At 46.2% G+C, this 17,724-nt stretch overlaps 1 protein-coding gene across 2 annotated transcripts in view; it reads right to left on the minus strand.

Moving 5' to 3' along the window:
* The window catches only part of ADAM12 (ADAM metallopeptidase domain 12), a 391,246-nt gene that overhangs the window by 60,042 nt on the left and 313,480 nt on the right, over positions 1 to 17,724 (minus strand). For both annotated transcript variants that reach the window (XM_027960492.2, XM_027960491.2), the window contains exons 12-13: positions 5,309 to 5,486; positions 723 to 812 (exon numbers count right to left, since the gene is read on the minus strand). In XM_027960492.2, the coding sequence (XP_027816293.1) occupies positions 723 to 812; positions 5,309 to 5,486 (268 nt within the window). The remainder of the gene's footprint in view (positions 1 to 722; positions 813 to 5,308; positions 5,487 to 17,724) is intronic.

The following is a 17,724-nucleotide window of genomic DNA, read 5'->3' on the forward strand; positions in this document are numbered from 1 at the left end:
AAGCTGAATGTAAAATGTCACAATGCACTTTGGGAACAGTGCACTCTGCCTGGGTGGCTAAGAGGGAGTTTCCTGCAAGCAGAAGGTCAAGATCAATTGCTTAATTAAAAGGAAATAAAACTCTACCCTTGGAACATCTGAATCAAAAGCTCAGACTTCGACTCTGCCAGATCTCAGCTGTGAACAGTGAGACAAACGATGGAACTGCCAACACGGATGCAGTCGGGGTGGCAGAAAATGGCAGAGTCTAAAACTGCCAACTTAGCTGGGCTGCATCAGCCAACACCTTCTGTCAGGGGTCATCAAGAGCAAGATGCTGAGGTTGTGGAGAACAACCCACCCACTGCCTCAGCCAGCAGGCAGACATTCTTGGGATGGAGCAGAGGGACCTGACGTGAATCCTCCCTGCGAGAGGGGGGACTGGTTCTCAAAGACTTTCTCCAACAGCACGGCCAGAACAGTTAATGGGGAGCCTGAGTTTTTGGTCCAATTCTTTTCCGGCTCATTAATTATTTACTACAGATGACTTAGCATTAAAATGTGCATTTCACACAAAGATTAGAAGATAATAAAAATAGGAGGTAGAGACTATCAGCTTGCATGATAAGGACCACAGTTTCCCCAGCAGCGAGTGCCGGGAAATCACCCTGCCCCGTAGCTCGCCCCACATCGGTGTTGAACCTGCAGAACCCGTGGGTGACCTTGGGAGCAGGAGGACTCACTTGGCAGTTTTCACAGCACAGTCCGTGCGCGCAGACAGCGTCTGGCTTCAGGGTACAGGTGGTGGCATTGCAGCAGAGATTCTGACATTCCTGGAGATGGGAAGAGGTTTGACAGGGTTACTGGGGGGCCACTACTCACCAAAAGCAAAGGTTGCACCTTCAGTGACTGGAAAGGGAAGAAAGAACCCGAGGGCCTGGCTCTTGAGCTGAAAACCAGCCTGACCGAGGATTATCTTCCTTTGGAAGAAAGCAGAGCTTCTGGTAAGTGTTTATGAACTGCCTGGGAGTGTGTGTCCCTGGGAAAAGTCAGTAGCACTCAAGCATCTTTCACGATGGGGTGAGGGACTGGGACAGAAGGCTGGCTGGCTCCGGAGGCCATTGGCATAGGCAGCGGGTAGGGCCGTGTGTATGTCTGTGAGGACTGCAGGCCTCAATGCAGTGACCTGTATCAGGATCACTGGAGCCCTTTGAACATGTTTAAAAGTCTCCATAGATGCATACAAACTTAACTCTTCAAAGGCTGATCCAAAGTTTAATGGAGAGCACAGTGGCAGGAAATGAAGTCAAAATAGTTGTGTTTGAACCACAGCAGTCCAACCTGAATCTGCAGCCGGACCCTTGGTCAGCACAGGGAGGGTGTCTTGCCCCCCGAGACACTCCTCAGGTCAGAAAAGCACCTCAGAATGAGCAGGAGACTGGAAGGAGGTCTGTGGGCTGTGCCCACAGGTTTGCAAGGGATTTAAACAGGTCAAATAGTAGATGGATGGTCCTCTCTGAGATAAATGTGAGAGAGGAAGTGAACTCCTGTGTTATGCTGCATTCCACAGGTACCCAATTTTTTGTCGCATAAAGAAACAAGAGGCTATAGTTTTCCTTAGCTCTCAACAGAAGGCCTGCACACATCTATTCAACGTATTTATGACATTGTGTGCTTTAGGACATTCTGGTAACTTGGAGTTGACACATTTTAGAAGAAATTGAATTGCCATTAGAAAGGGGAGCTCAACAGAGTCTTCAGAATTGAGTTGATCAATGTCCTTTTATTTTCTCTTATATATAGTTTGTGCTAAAGAATTTATATATTATTGGCTACAGGCCCATCACATACTATTTTCATAGTGTAACAGTTTACTCCTCAAACCATCTCCCATGAATGAATTTATCATCAGTATCATAAATGCAATGAATAAAACGTTGATAATCCAGATTTATGGCTCAACCAGGATATCTCAACTGTATCCCATGTAAAACTCTATGAATGATGTTCCCAGTGACTGCTCACTTCTATTTCACATACACCCCAGGTTATTCAATTTTAAATTTGCTCAAGGACTTCATAAACATCCAGAGTGTGTAATATATACAGTAGAAGAAAACTGCCAACCAGAAGCCAACACTGTAACTTTCAGGACAGTAAGGAATTCCAACTCATGGATTTACAAGCCTAAAACATTCAGGAACTTGTTGTGTTTTTATAAACGGAGTCCATCGGTGGTACTGCTGATCACTGTCACCACAGGCATAACGATGCTGTCCTGGGCGTATGGTCTAAATGGCTCTTCTAATGACACATGGGCCAGTGACAGATTATACACTCCCTTGCACTTCTAAGGTAAATCAGCCATCCTAAAACTGGTTTGTAAGACTCTTTAAGAACCAGGTCCCTATCTCCGCCCGTCCCCCCCCCCCCCCCCCACTCCCGAGGAAACTGCTAAATAATATACACAGAAGTTCAAATGGAAATGAAGCCAAGTAGCATGGTTTTGACTTCAAAAGGGATTGATAATGTGAGCAAGATAACTAAGTTTAAAAGATATTTGCAAGCTACTGGCATGCAATTGACTTTAAACAAGGAGATAAGGCTGCTTTTTCAACCCTATTAGCTTGGAAGAATGAGCGAGTTGTCAGGATACCCTTATGGTGGATATAAATCTAATGTCCTGGACTCAAGGCTTCAGCACTCACTTGCCTTTTAACTACCCAGAATCTATTTCTTCTGCAGAACTCTGTTTATCAGAAGAGACAAATGCTTCATCCGTTGATGCAGCTATTATTTTAGTGTTCAACAGAGAAGTTCAACAGAGTCGACGAACGCTCAGCCTCCATCGACGGAAGAGGAATGAAGCCGTGCGAGGATTTTCAGCAAATGCCCTAATTGTCATTCTTGGGTTGTAGGTAGTAGACAGAGGTTCTCAGGGACCATGAACTGGGCTGAGACAATAATGCATCTTCTTGAAAAGGGCGGCCATTATTTCTGGGAGCAGAAGCTGGGTCCTGTTGTGAGCTGGGGCAGTGGTTCTGACCCATTAACTCACTGCGGTGGTGACACCAGAGTGCGTTATGGTCCAGGGGATGCATGGGCTGATAGGAAACAAAGCCATGATGGTTATCTACAGTGCTTGAGTGCCAAGTAGGGGAATAAAGAACCCAGGATCACCACAGTATTGGTCTGGAAACTGGAAATGGGCTTTCATACCATCAGAGCACAGTGTGATCTTAAAAAGTAAACAAATTAAACAAAATAAGAATTAGCAAACTAAAAATTGAGGCAAAAAGCTTGCCTGTGACTTTCAAAGATTTCTTGGGAGAAAGAACTCTGGATGAAGAGAATGAGAGTTCTCTTCAGATATCAAGGACTTATTAAACGAGGGCCCTACACACAGAATGGCGTGCAGGCAGAGTATAGCTCTGCCTAAGCAAGGAGTGTGAGTTCATCAAAAGCTGTCCTGCAAGGCAATAAGTTGCCTGGAGAGACAGTAACCCCCCTGTCAAAGCTGAGGGACTCCTTGATGGGGGTAAAAGAGAAGGTCACAATATCAACGGCAAATCTCAGGCACTCAAGGATTTGCTGATGCTATGCTGGTGACGGTAGTGGAGGTGAAGATGCCGCGGTGGTGGAAATGACAACAGTGATGTGGTGGAAATGGTAACCGTGGCGACGTTAACCCTGCTGATACGGAGGGAGGCAGGGATGCCGGTGGCCATGCTGGTCTATGGAATAAATGACGCTGCTAATAGAGTCATCCCAAACCTGAGAGTTCATGGCTTCAGGGAGAGCTGCCAAATTTATTTAAATTAATAAACAATTACAAGGAGCTCAAACAAAAGATAAACCATTTCAAGTCAACCTGACCTCTCCTGAGAAACAGGAGTAATTTAAACTGGTTTTTTTTTTTTTCCTTTAAGCAATTAGGAAAAAAAAAAAAATCTCTGAACAATTTCCCCTTCGTATAACCCATCCCAAGATGGTTTCAAGTTTTTCTCCACTCATCAAAAAGAGTTTCTGTAAGGCCATAATTAGGATTTTGTTCCTGCATAGTAACCAAGCTTTGTGTGCTGTGAGCAAAATTAAACACCCTCATGGACAGCGCTGTGACCCTGGGCGAATCCTGAATTTGGCAAGGGCACAGAAACACTTGATCAAGCTGCCTTGTCAACCCCCGTCCCCGAGCACTTATATTCACTCTCAATATTCTTACAGGAATGGTCAGATAGAGTCTAAGGTTATTCCTGCTGCCATGGAAAAGCTCAGAGGCTTAGAGAGGGTGGGATACGGTGAGGAGTCCACAACCAGCTGTTTGTCTGATGAACACAGCGATGCAAGGGAAGTCTCAGAATCTCAGCACAAGTCTCCTTCCATCCTAGAATCCCCTTTTCAGAGCAGCCCTCCAAGATGTGCTCTTCCTAAGCCCTCACCAGGCCCATTTGTGAATTTAGCTAATACCCACTCTGAACTTATCTACCACTACAGCTTGCATAATCTCCCAGAGAGGGACTCCCATGTATAGACAGCCTGCTATGCAAACAGGTAACTTTGATTTATTCTAAACACAACCTCCTCCAAACTTTGAGGCGGCTCTTGTTCTACCAGGCTGTCTCCCTGTGCCCTTTCTCTCTCCTTCCCAAGATTATTCAGAGATTTAAAAAAAAATGGCTGATACAATTTTGATGTTGATTAACTTTACACTGGGCCCTATGGAAGCACAAAAATGTCCTGATGGTGGCTGGAAAACAGGGTGAACTAAGCCTTTTCCTGGATTAAAAATGTTCTCTGCTCTCACTTATTGCTTCTGAAAGCTGACAAGCTGAGAGGCAGGAGACTGGGAGCCTCGGGTCACATACACAGAGGAGGCTGAGGAGACAAGGGTAGAATTTCAACTCGGGAGGCAGCTCTTGGTTAAACAAGAACGCTGCTTATTCAAATTCCCCTCGGGCTGCACACCTTGCATAGAGAAAGACTTGGGGCTTAAGAGCCATTTGAAGCCAGCATTCCAAGGCTTTCTTCTCTGTCAAATTCAAAGCTAAATGCTTTTTCATTGTTCTTGTCCTCATCTTCCCGAGGCTGCCGTGTCCTTCAACAGAAAAGATTCTTTATCTCTTTAAACCAGTGATACAACTTAATTCTACGCAATACTTAGCATTCAAGAAGGCCATCCTGGCTTATGAAGCTTGCTCAAGGTGGCCCTAGGACTTTCCCACCCTGATTCTCCAGCACTATTCGTTCTGCGGCACAATTCCTTCAAATTCTTGCTGGTTGGGCCAGCCGTAAACGTGAGACAAGTGTTCTCTGTAAACGTTTCTCTTACCTCCGGTTCCCCGCAGTCACACTCCTCTCCTTCTTCAACATATCCATTCCCGCACTTCTGGCCCCCGAAGGACTGCTTCACTTCCGGCAGGTTGAACAGACACATGCCCATGCCCTTCTGCAGGCTGGCCTCCAGGTCCTTCCTGCTGCAGCTGCTGAACATCATGGGGAAGGGGAACCTGCAGGAAGGAGGCAGGATGTCAGTCGTCAGGGAACAGAATAGCCTGTGCATCACTTCTTGTGCCAGTGTGTGTGATGCCCGTGGTACCACGGACATCATCTGGGCGGGTGGTCACTCTCTCAGTGAACAAAAGCTTGAATGCTCTAAAGTGAGGCACCTTCAGCTAAACCCTGCAGTCCAATCCTGCACCGTTCCAGCACCACTGAATGAGGAAGTATTACCGGCTCGGTCATATTTGACTCTTTGTGTTCCCATGAACTATAGCCTGCCAGGCTCCTCTCCGTCCATGGAATTCTCCAGGCGAGAATACTGGAGTGGTTTGCCATTCCCTTCTCCAGGGGATCTTCCTGACTCAGAGAGGGAACCTGGGTCTCCTGCATTGCAGGCAGATTCTTTACCATCTAAGCCACAAGTGCTTTATTCCCAAAGAAATGACCTTTGGATGGTTTTCAAATCGACAACTCTAGACAGTGTCTCATTGCAGACATCATTAATAGTTCTGTGTGAAATGATACAATGGAGAGTGAAGACTTAGGACCTGCAGCTTGTAATATAACTTCCTTATGTGAGGAAGTTTTCTAACTTCATTGCTCAGAATGGCCATCATCAGAAAGTCTACACATAACAAAGGCTGGAGAGGGTGTGGAGGAGAGGGAGCCCTCCTACACTGTTGTTGGGAATGTAAATTGGTGCAGCTACTAGGGAGAACAGCATGGAGGGCCCTTAAAAACACTAAAAACAGAGTCACCATATGATTCTGCAATCCCACTCCTGGACATATATCCAGAAAAGATGAAGACTAATTTTAAAAAGACACATGCACCCTATGTTTATAGTGGCACTATTTACAATAGCCAACATGTGGAAATAACCTAAGTGTTTATCAACAGATGAATGGATAAAGAAGGTATGGGGCATAGGTGTACAAGGGAATATTACTCAGCCATAAAAGGATGAACAACGCCATCTGCACCAACATGGACGGACGTAGAGATGACCATACCAAGAGAAGTCAGAGAAAGACCAATCATCTGATATCACTTATATGTGGAATATAAAAAATGATAAAAATAAACTTATTTACAGAAGTAGACTCTCAGACATAGAAAACAAATCGATGGTTGCCAAAGCAGAAGGGAGAGAGGGATAAATTAGGGGGTTGGGGTTAGCAGATAACAAACTACTATATATAAAACAGATAACCAACAAGGAGAAGATTCTTGAGAGTCCCTTGGGCTGCAAGGAGATCAAACCATCAAACCTAAAGGAAATCAACCCTGAATATCCATTGGATGAACTGATGCGAAAGCTCCAATACTTTGGCCACTTGATGTAAAGATCCGATTCATTGGAAAAAGACCCTGATGCTGGGAGAGATTGAAGGCAGAAGAAGAAGGGGATGACAGGGCATGAGATGGCTAGATGGCATCACCGGCTCGATGGACATGAGTTTGAGCAAGCTCTGCGAGCTGGTGATGGATAGGGAAGCCTTGTGTGCTGTAGCCCATGGGGTTGCAAACAGTTGGATGCAACTGAACAACAAAACCAACAAGACCTAGTATATAACACAGGGAATGACATATTAACACAGTATCTTTTAATAACCTATAATGAAAAGAATCAAAAAGCATATATAACTGAATTACTTTGTACTAACGCAACATTGTAAATCAGCTATACTTCAGTTAAAAAGTAATAAAGGCAGTTGCTACCCTGAGGCAGGGGGAAGGTACAAATGACTGAGCTTATCAGCTCCCTGGCTTCACAGACATAATCTCCATAGGGGATGATGGTCAGAGCACAGCTGATGCTGGTTTGGACCCATGAAGGGCAAACTGCCGTCTCCTCAGGCACAGCCTTAAAAGAACAGAGGTCAGAAGCGTGGGTTCTGCTCTTGTCTGTACAAGCCAGGCCTGCAAAGGGATGTAGCCAAGGTTGGTCAATTTCCCCGCAAAGCTCGATCTCCCCCTTCCCTGGCCGCGAGGGGTGTGCCAGCCCCCTCACACCTGGACGGGCTGTGTGACAATTCTTGGTGACGGAATTAGCAGGGGTGAAACGGCGTGCAATTAAGCGGCTATTCCTTCCTCTTCCCTGAGCTCAGAGCATTCTAGCATCCTAGCAGGGGATGAGGCAGAACATCACCTGGTCCCAACTCACCGCACAGCACAGAGCCCCACGGCCGCACATGGAAGGGAACCCCTGCCTAGGACGGTAAGCCACTGGAAACTGGGGGTTCTTTCTACACCTCCTAGCGTTCCCTACCATTTACAGCACATCTGACTCTTTTACAAATGCATTTTCCCATGTCTTAGGCAGCAATTATAAGGGCTAAGCCCCCCAGAAACCCAAGTTTTATTACTTAATGAGGCAGCAGAGCCTGCCCACCAGCAAGCCCAAGCATCCTCTCCCATGCTGACGTTTAGAGGATGACACTATAATTAGATCCCAGTCAACTGGCCAAACCAATGCGTGCTGTTCCATCTCCCTGAGGATGACAGACTGGCCACCATTCAATGACTGAATCTGGAAATATTTCAAGCCCGTGATGAGTTCCAGGGCCAAACGGGTAACCCTGCTACCTCCCCAAATGTTTTCTATCTATCTCAGGTTGTTAACTCTGAAGCATAATTCTAATCTGCAGGCAAATTAATACATGTAAAGTCTTGCTCTCGGATACACCAGCAATAAACCGAGACTTATCTGGAGTGCTATAACAAAGTTCCTTTTGAACTCTTTGTAACTTTCCTGGGCAGACAGACTGATTATTCCTGGTATCAAAGTGATGCTGAATAGCTTCAGATGATGAACCATAAGAAAGAGTGTAATTCTGTCCACTGAGAAGGGCTTTGTGTGGAAAATACGATGTATTGCACAGAGGATAGAAAACAGTCCTTTGCAGTAGAAGAGATTGAACCTTCTCCTGTGTGAGCTTTTCCCAGAATGCCCCATCTCAGGCCTGATCCCGGAGGCTAAATTTCACTCTCATGCCAACAATGCCCAACCAGGTGTTGTGATGAGAGCTCACCAGTGCATTCTGGGAGGAAACTGATTTCTAGAAAATGGTAACAGGGAGTTAGGAGAGACACTTGGATCGACTGTGAACCTTGGGAAGGGTTTACACCAAGATTCACAGCAGCTGAGAGAAGCCCAGTGAAGGAGGGGTTATCAGCCACCCAGTTCCCAAGGCAGCAAGACGTGTGCAGGGCTGAGACCAGCTCCAGGCAGAGCTCCGACAAGCCCTCCCATCTCACTGTCTTTCAAAACAAATACATTTTGATTTTTTTTTTCTTTTAGCGGGGGTTGACATTCAAAAAGGAACAGAAACAAGATGAATGAGATCAGTGTAAGTTCAGCATTTAAATTCAGAGCATCTGGGAGAGGAGAACAGATCACTAGTCGCAAAAAACGACTTTCCGTGTCTGTGCTGGGTATGGTCAGATAAGAGTCGAGTAATCTGTGTGACAGTTTTTTTTTCTTGCCCCTATTCTGTTGAAGGACAAAGCCCAGATGCTCTTAAAAGTTTTTTCTTGTTTAGTGTCATGGATAACATCCATGCAATTCACAGCTTCCCAACCTTGCTCTGAGGAAGAGCGTCCGGGCACTAATTCCTTGAGGTGCCTCTGTCTGCTTGTCTTTTAACTTTGCTTTTAACTGGAGGATGATTGCTTTACAACGTTGCGTTGGTTTCTGCCATACATCAGCATGAATCAGCCGTGGGTACCCAGACATCCGCTCGCCCTTGAACCCCCTCCGCCCACCCCATCCCACGCCTCCAGGTTGTCACAGAGAGGTCCCTGTTTTAACAGCAGAGTAGCACTGTGGGAGGTGTGGGGGAGGTCACAGACACCGGTCCTTTGTTCCATCGCAGAGCCGGGTCTTACACCACGCGGCCCGGTTTCACTAGCGCGACACCTGACTTCAAAGTCAGTACAAGGAAAACCTCCACCAGCTGCCGGCTCACGGCTCCTGCCCCGAGCACATGTGAGTGGGGCATCTTTCCCTCCGATCTGGACCTTCCTGACTCTCTCCGAGGGACCCCAGGGTGGCCCCTTAGGAAGGCTGCATCCCTTCCCCCTACTTTCCTGTCCTCTCCGTGGGGACTGGTCAACATTTCCCCTCTAAGGGAGAGTGGAAAAAAGGCACTTGCATCCTCCAAGACCTCTCATTTGATGACAAATGGCAATGTGGCCAGGGAGCGTTCTGTACCTGCCTTCATCCTTTCGTGATTTCTCATCATGGGGAACAGGTGACTATTTCTGATAGAATATTCCTGAGCCCTATTGGGGGGCATTTCAAGAAAGTCAGGCTTTGGAGGAATAAGAGCAGAGTACCCTGCCACTCATCATTCAATTATTCTGCACGTATTCATTCAACACCTGAGTGCTAAGCATTGTACCAGGTCCTGGAGAGACAGGAGTGAACAAAACACACACCCAAATCTTGGCCATGGTGGAGCTTGCATCTGGTGTGGCAGACAGATAACACAGAAGATAAGGGAGTAAATTATGGGTTAGAAAGGAAGGAACATGAAGGAGAAAAATAAGACAGGTTGGGGGGAAGGATATAGGAGGTCTTGACCTCTTAGGGGAAGATGATCAGGGAAGACCACACAGGAAGGCAGGCATTTGGGATGTGAGGGAAGAAGCTGGGCGCACCTGGAGGAAAAATGTTCTAGGCAGAGGGAGGAGCCGGTGCAAAGGGGTATGGGCAGGTGTGACGGTCCTAGAGGACTTTGTTCAGCAGACAGCAGCAGGTTCTTCTTTCAGTGACACATACCCAGAGGAGCGACCGCCTCCCCAGAGAAGACTCCTAGGCCCTCTGAGGTCAATTGGATGGCAAAAGACGACCATGGGACATCATTAAAGGGGGGGAGGAGCATTGCCCTGCATGGACCAGGCACTGATAACTGCTTAAGGTAGTATTCCCTCCCCCACCTTTTTTTTTTTTTTTTTTTTTTTAAAGAAAACCAGTTTTGATTGACAAGGGTCTGCCCATCAACTCCCTTCTTAAGCTGGAATCCTCTTGGTTGACCAGTGTGTGGGAAGGAAGAGGAGAGTACCTAAAAACTATATCTAACCCAATGTGCTCCCAAAAGAGACAGAATTCGGTCATCTAAAATGATTTCATGCAAATCAAAACTACAATGAAGTACCACCTCTCACCGGTCAGAACAGCCACCATTACAAAATCTACAACTAACAAATACTGGACAAGGTGTGGAGAAAAGGGAACCCTCCTACACTGTTGGTAGGAATATAAACTGGTGTAGCCCCTACGGAGAACAGTATGGAGGTTTCTCAAAAAACTAGAGTTACCGTATGATCAAGAAATCCCACTCCTGGGCATACATCCAAACAAAACTGGATTAAAAAAGATACAATCACTCCTATGATCATAGCATCACTATTCACAATAGCCAAGACTTGGAAGCAACCTAAATATCCATCGGCAGAGGAACAGATAAAGAAGACATGGTACGTCCATGGTGTATTCACTTCAGTTCAGTCGCTCAGTCGTGTCTGACTCTTTGCGACCCCATGAATAGCAGCATGCCAGGCCTCCCTGTCCATCACCAACTCCTGGAGTTCACCCAAACTCACGTTCATCGAGTTGGTGATGCCATTCAGCCATCTCATCCTCTGTCATCCCCTTCTCCTGCCCCCAATCCCTCCCAGCATCAGGGTCTTTTTCAAGGAGTCAACTCTTCGCATGAGGTGGCCAAAGTATTGGAGTTTCAGCTTCAGTATCAGTCCTTCCAGTGAACACCCAAGACTGATCTCCTTTAGGATGGACTGGTTGGATCTCCTTGTAGTTCAAAAGCATCAATTCTTTGGCACTCAGCTTTCTTCACAGTCCAACTCTCACATCCACACGTGACCACTGGAAAAACCATAGCCTTGACTAGATGGACCTTTGTTGGCAAAGTAATATCTCTGCTTTTGAATATGCTGTCTAGGTTGGTCATAACGTTCCTTCCAATGAGTAAGCATCTTTTAATTTCATGGCTGCAATCACCATCCGCAATGATTTTGGAGCCCTCAAAAATAAAGTGTGACACTCTTTCCATTGTTTCCCCATCTATTTTCCATGAAGTGATGGGACCGGATGCCATGATCTTCGCTTTCTGAATGTTGAGCTTTAAGCCAACTTTTTCACTCTCCTCTTTCACTTTCATCAAGAGGCTTTTTAGTTCCTCTTCACTTTCTGCCATAAGGGTGATGTCATCCGCATATCTGAGGTTATTGATAGTTCTCCTGGCAATCTTGATTCCAGCTTGTGCTTCTTCCAGCCCAGCATTTCTCATGATGTAGGGTGACAACATACAGCCTTGACGTACTCCTTTTCCTATTTGGAACCAGTCTGTTGTTCCATGCCTGGTTCTAACTGTTGCTTCCTGTCTTGCATATAGGTTTCTCAAGAGGCAGGTCATGGTGTATTACTCAGCCATAAAAAAGAACAGAAGAATGCCATTTGCAGCAACCAGAGATTATCATACTAAGTGAAGTCAATCAGAAAGAAAGACAAATGCCGTATGATGCACTTACCTGTGGAATCTAAAATGTGACACTAAGGGACTTATCTACAAAACAAGCTCGCAGACACAGAATGGACTTGTGGTTGCCAAGGTGGGAGGTGAGGGAGGGGGTAGACAGGGAGTTTGGGGTTAACAAATGTAAACTAGTATATAGAAGGAATGGATAAACAACAAGGCCCTACTGTATAGCATAGAGAACTATATTCAACATCTTGTAATAAACCAGTAACAGAAAAGGATAAGAATGTATAGCTGATTCATTTTGCTGTACAGCAGAAATTGACACATTATTAATCAACTATGCTTCAGTAAAAAGTAAAATGATTTCAGGCCAAGAGATAAGGGAATTTGATGATACCAAATATTAGATCTCTCTAACTATAATAGAATCCTGATTTACACACATAGCCTCATGAAAGAATGACTCCAGGAAAATGCTTGGAATGGCCAAGCTCATCACCCTGCTTCCCAAGTACCAACCCTGCTTCTGAACTTCTGATGACACCAAAATGAAACCTTTTGTGGGGCGTGTTCGCGACTCCTTCATTCATCTGCTCACTCACAGGAGAAGCAGCTGTGTTAAAGCTCTGAGGAGGATCCTGTGATGATTAAAATGTGGCTCCAGGCTTCCCCATCTTTCCCTGATGGGCCTCTGTCAAGGGAACTACTTGGACACGCCCACTCCCCATGCTGCCTCTCCACCCATAGAACTAAAATGCTAGAAATGCAGCCACATTATTCACATTTATCCTAATGTATAAATTATATAAATATATAAGCATATTCATTACATTGAATTGATATGTGTATATATTTGGAATAACTATTGAGAACCTGCTTTAAGCTAGATGATATGGTGGGTACTTTCTCATAGTAATATGTTCTTCTTTATGCTGTTTTAAATTTACACTTTAAAACAACCTCATGAGATAGGTTTGTTATCCCTACTTTGCAAATGAGGTGAAGGCATTTAAGAGTTCTCACTCCAGTGTTCTTGCTGGGGTAATCCCATGGACAGAGAAGCCTGGTAGGCTACAGTCCATAGGGTTGCAAAGAGTTGTACATGACTGAACATACAAGCAAAATAAAAAGGCAGAGCAAAGTTGGGAGATGGCAGAAACTAGATCTGATCCCAAGTGTAGTTATTTGAAAAACTCATTTTCCTCACTGAGGATATCAGTTCAGCCCTGGATTTTCCACAGTAAACTGCTGAGACATGGACAGTGATCAGTACGGCCTTGATGCTTGGACTTACATACGGGGGAGGAACCATTCTCTCAACTCAACACCTGCCTGAATCAGAGCCCCTCAAGCGGTCCCAGCATCAGTATCACCTGGCAATCCAGCAGAAATGGAGATGCTCAGACCCCACCTGGACCTGCTGCCCTGGAAGATCTCAGGGGTGGGGGCCCCGTGACTTTGTTTCAACAAGCTCTCCAGGCGACTTCATTTTAAACCGAAGTAAAATTTACATGACAAAAATCACCCCTTAGAAATACACAGCCCCCAGCTTTTATACATTTATGGTGCTACACAAACCTCACCACTTATTCCAGAACGTTTTCCTGAGCGCCCCCTACCCCAACCCGAAAAAAAGCCAGCCCATGAAGCAGACACTCCTCACCCCACTCCTCCAGTTCCTGTCGACCACCGCTCTGCTTTCTCTCTCTGGATTTGCCTGGTCTGGACATTTCATGTAAATGGAACCTTCCAACGTGTGACCTCTCATGTCTGGCTTCTTTCAACATGTTTTCAAGGGTCATCCATCCTGTAGCACTCCTAGTACTTCATTTATTTCAATAACTGAATAGTATTCCATTGGAAGTAAGATTACATCACAATTTGTGTGTCTATTCATTAGTTGATGGTGCTGGTGATTTACCAAACGATCAAAATTAAAGATTGGGAGCAATGACCTAGGTTTAAAATTCAAATGCTATAAAGATAATACATGGGCAAATCCACACTTTATATGGTGTAAAGTCTAAGAAATACAAACCAGGTGCCTTGCAGGTCACTTTTCTTGCATTTAAATTAGAAATAGTTGTTTTCCCCTGTGGTTCCATTTTTCTAAAAAAAGCTCGATATACAGCATTTTGAAACCTTACGTGACCGCAGGCATGTGCTAGAAATTTCATGAGAATCTTAAAGTCAAATTCAAATCACAAATGAATTTTCAAATATCGTTAAATATTAGAGCAGTTTCACTGGTTAATCGTTGTACTTTAAGGTGCCAGAAGATTCTGACTGAACAGAAAGATGTTTCTGTTTTGAAGCAAATTCCTCCCACTCACTTCAAACTCCAAAGTAGGAGAGTTCTGCCTTCGTTTAGCTCATTTTGTTCCCTTATTTTATAGCCTTACTCCTTGGACTATTAATGAAAAGAACATTGAATTAGGCCATGTAGTTGTTCATGACATTGAGGATCCCTTGCAGCCCATCGTGGGTAGTTTAAAAAAGACAAACCTCAGTTTCTTCTAGAGCTTTTGGCAAACTCATCATAATGGGCTTTTTAATACTTTTCATAAATCACCCCAAATACATCAGGACAGCAGCTAATTGAATTGACATATAGCAGTGACAGGCTGATGCAAAGCAATAAAGCTGGAGAATTATTCAGAAAAGAGGCCCTTTTGCATGATATTTTCCCTTGGCACAAGAATGCTTTAAAATGATTACACCTAAGGACCCAGGAAAAAGTGCTGCTTTCAGCTCACACAGAATTTCTTGCAGACACCTTGCCAGCGTGACCAGCTCCTGCTTAGATGTGACCTTCTTAGTTAAGACACGTCTGCCTTTTCCCTAATATTTAACTACCAAGGACTCTTGGGGGTAAATTTACCATGCTGAACGCAAGATTAGAAATAAAAAGCTGATGAAACAGCTGCATTGATTCTGGAGAAAACACATACACAGAACCTGCTTTCCAAAAGAGGAATGCCACTACGGCTTCCCACCATAAATGCAGTCACAGCTTAATATTTCAGCCGTCACCAAGCTGCCAAGTAAAACATTATTAGGGGTTCCTTTTACTTTGACAAATGTGCAGTCAGAAAGCTCTTTTCTTGTAGGAGCCTATTGTGTGTCTCACGGCTGTATTCCTGGGGGTGAATCATACTAAGACCATTTATCAAGCCTGACAGTGGAAGTCGGGCGTTATCTGCCTTGCAAAAGCTCTCTGGGAATTATCTTCTCTTGTTGGCAATTAGGCAGCCCGGGCAAGCAGCAGCAATCAGGCCGGATTCACTGGGGCTGCAGGTCACTGCTCTCCGTCTTCTTCGACTTCCTTGCCCATTAATCAGTGCGTGCTGGGTCCCAAAGAACCCAGGGTTCCCCAGCTCCAAGCTCTGGGGGTGACAACAGCCCGCATACTGACTGCAGGAAAGAAAGGCAGGTGACCGCAGCAAGAAGGATGGCAGAACGTGGGCAGCTGCTGAGAACAGCTTGAAGCTGACACAACCGTGTGACAGGAGAAGCCAGCATCGCAGGAAACCAGGGATGGGAACTCATCCAGATTTGTTTAAATCGATTGGAAACGAAGAAAGAAGACCTCACGTCTTTTACAGCTGAGAAATGATTAGACGGTAAAGGGATACTGGTTTGGGGAAGTACGTTGCTGACTTTCTGCTTCCCACTGATTGCTTCCTGCAACTGGAATGGAGTTTTATTTTCTCCTGACGGTGAAAGTGATGGATGCAACAGGCCTGGGAGGCTCTTCTTTCCAAGGCACAGAGGAGATGGAGGAGAATCGAAACGGGAAGACTGAAGTCTGAGCACTCATCTGTTGAAACTAAAGCTCAGTCTTACACCCAAGTCTCAGTCTTCACATCTATACTGGGAATGACAACAACTACTTCGGGTGTTGAGGGAGAGGACAGGTGAGACTCACACAAAAATAGGAATGTCTTTGGTTAATTTCAACGATGCTAGTTGCCAGTATTTGCCTGAAAGGATGCGTACTTCTCTTCCTTATTTAGAGGCGCCGCTTTGGCTATTTCAAGTTACAGATCGCCAGTGCCTGTGCTTAGAAACATTTTCCAACAGGGTGCAGACTTCTTGACAATTGTAGCCCCAACGTAGTCCTCTTTAAACTGCAAAACCGCAAGAACAAGTCAACGCGAGAGAAAGATGATTCAGGAGGCAGAGGCATATCAAGCAGTTAAACAGGACCCTCAATTTAACACACATGTGGCGTCAAAGACGCTGCTCATTCCCAAAGGGCGGGGCTGTCGTGAGCTGAACCTGAACATGGGCTTAGGAGCATAAACAACCAGCTGAGCCACCAACACTCACAAAGCCACTGTTTAGATGACTGTTACCTGCTGTGTGGTTGCCGTGGTTCTCAGTTCCTGGAACTTTTTCCAAACTGTATTTCCCCAAATTCCTGCAATCTTTTCCTCCATAGCCAAGGCCTAGGAGGGAGCTGGGAGGGGAATGTGACCACAGACAGATTGACCTGACCCTCCACACGACCTGTTCTCTGACAACACGGACCTCCTGACTCTTTGTCACTAAATCTGAAACCAGCTTGGAGAGCTTTTCCAAAAACAAACAGTAACTCACAGTTCAGGGCCAGTTCAATGCATTCCTAGGTCCTCCCGGAGCACCAGCCTCACGCTGTTGCTGTCTTCTCTTCCTGGGGTGGGGGGATGCAGGGCTTACTTACAGCAGTGGGTGCAAGAGATCTTGGTTGGGACGAGTTTGCTCAGCCAAGTTTCAACCCCAAAGTTCTGAGGCCGTCTTGAGAAAAATCTTCAGATTTTTCACAATTATGCCCTGGAATAAAATCTTGCAATCACCACGCAAAGAACTCAGGAGTGACCAAGAGGCATGTCCTGTTGGGGTGGGTGGTGGTGTCTGCACCCGGGGTGACTGGCCTTTGTTAGCAGCAGCCTGGCAGGACTGGGGTGCCATGCAAGGTCACCCAGTTTCAGGCACTACTGACTTCATCTCACTCCACACGTCTGTGTTAATAAGCATGAAAAGCAGTTACCACTCTTGAGCCAGGCCCTGCTGTGGACCAGGAGCTTGGTGGGCATCCTGGCTCACGGACTGCCTGGTGAGTCAGACTATATCATTCCTATTTTACAGGTGAGCAAACTGAGGTACAGAGAGGTTAGGCACCTTGCCATAGTCCTCTGGTTCCACCGCCAAGACTGGAACCCCAACTTGCTGACCTGAAGGCCCGTGCTTCTTCTCTGCGACCACGCTGCCTCCAGAGCAGACAGGAGACCTCTGGAAGCCGCTTCCAGGCGTCACCCCCAGGGCAGGGGCCTCGGGGCAGCCTCGGATGTGACCCGGCATAAATGGTGGGGAGCCCTGAGGGCATCTAGGAGGAGGTGGAGGGGCGCAGGTAACAGTGAGGGCCACCGCCCTGCCTGCGGCTCCAAGTGCACCTCTGAGCGTCTCCCTGAACCTCCTTGGGGCTGGATGTCGGGATTCACGGAGCACACCCGCGCTCTCGCACACACGTGAGCGTGGTTGTGAGCCCGTGGGTCCCAACAAGCTGCCAGCAGAGGACAGCGCTGTCCACTGGAACGTACGGGACTCTGCTGGGGGTTTCCGGGGGCTAGTGAGGGGTGTGTGGATCCAAGCCCCACTCTGCTGGGCCAGGGGTATCCGGTGTGACCCTGAACACACGGGCTTACATGGCAGAACAGAACCCCAGCGGCTTCAACCTCATGCCAAGTCCAGGAATGGG

Source organism: Ovis aries, chromosome 22 (genome assembly GCF_016772045.2).
Source record: "Ovis aries strain OAR_USU_Benz2616 breed Rambouillet chromosome 22, ARS-UI_Ramb_v3.0, whole genome shotgun sequence".
In the NCBI taxonomy this organism is placed as follows: Eukaryota; Metazoa; Chordata; class Mammalia; order Artiodactyla; family Bovidae; genus Ovis; species Ovis aries.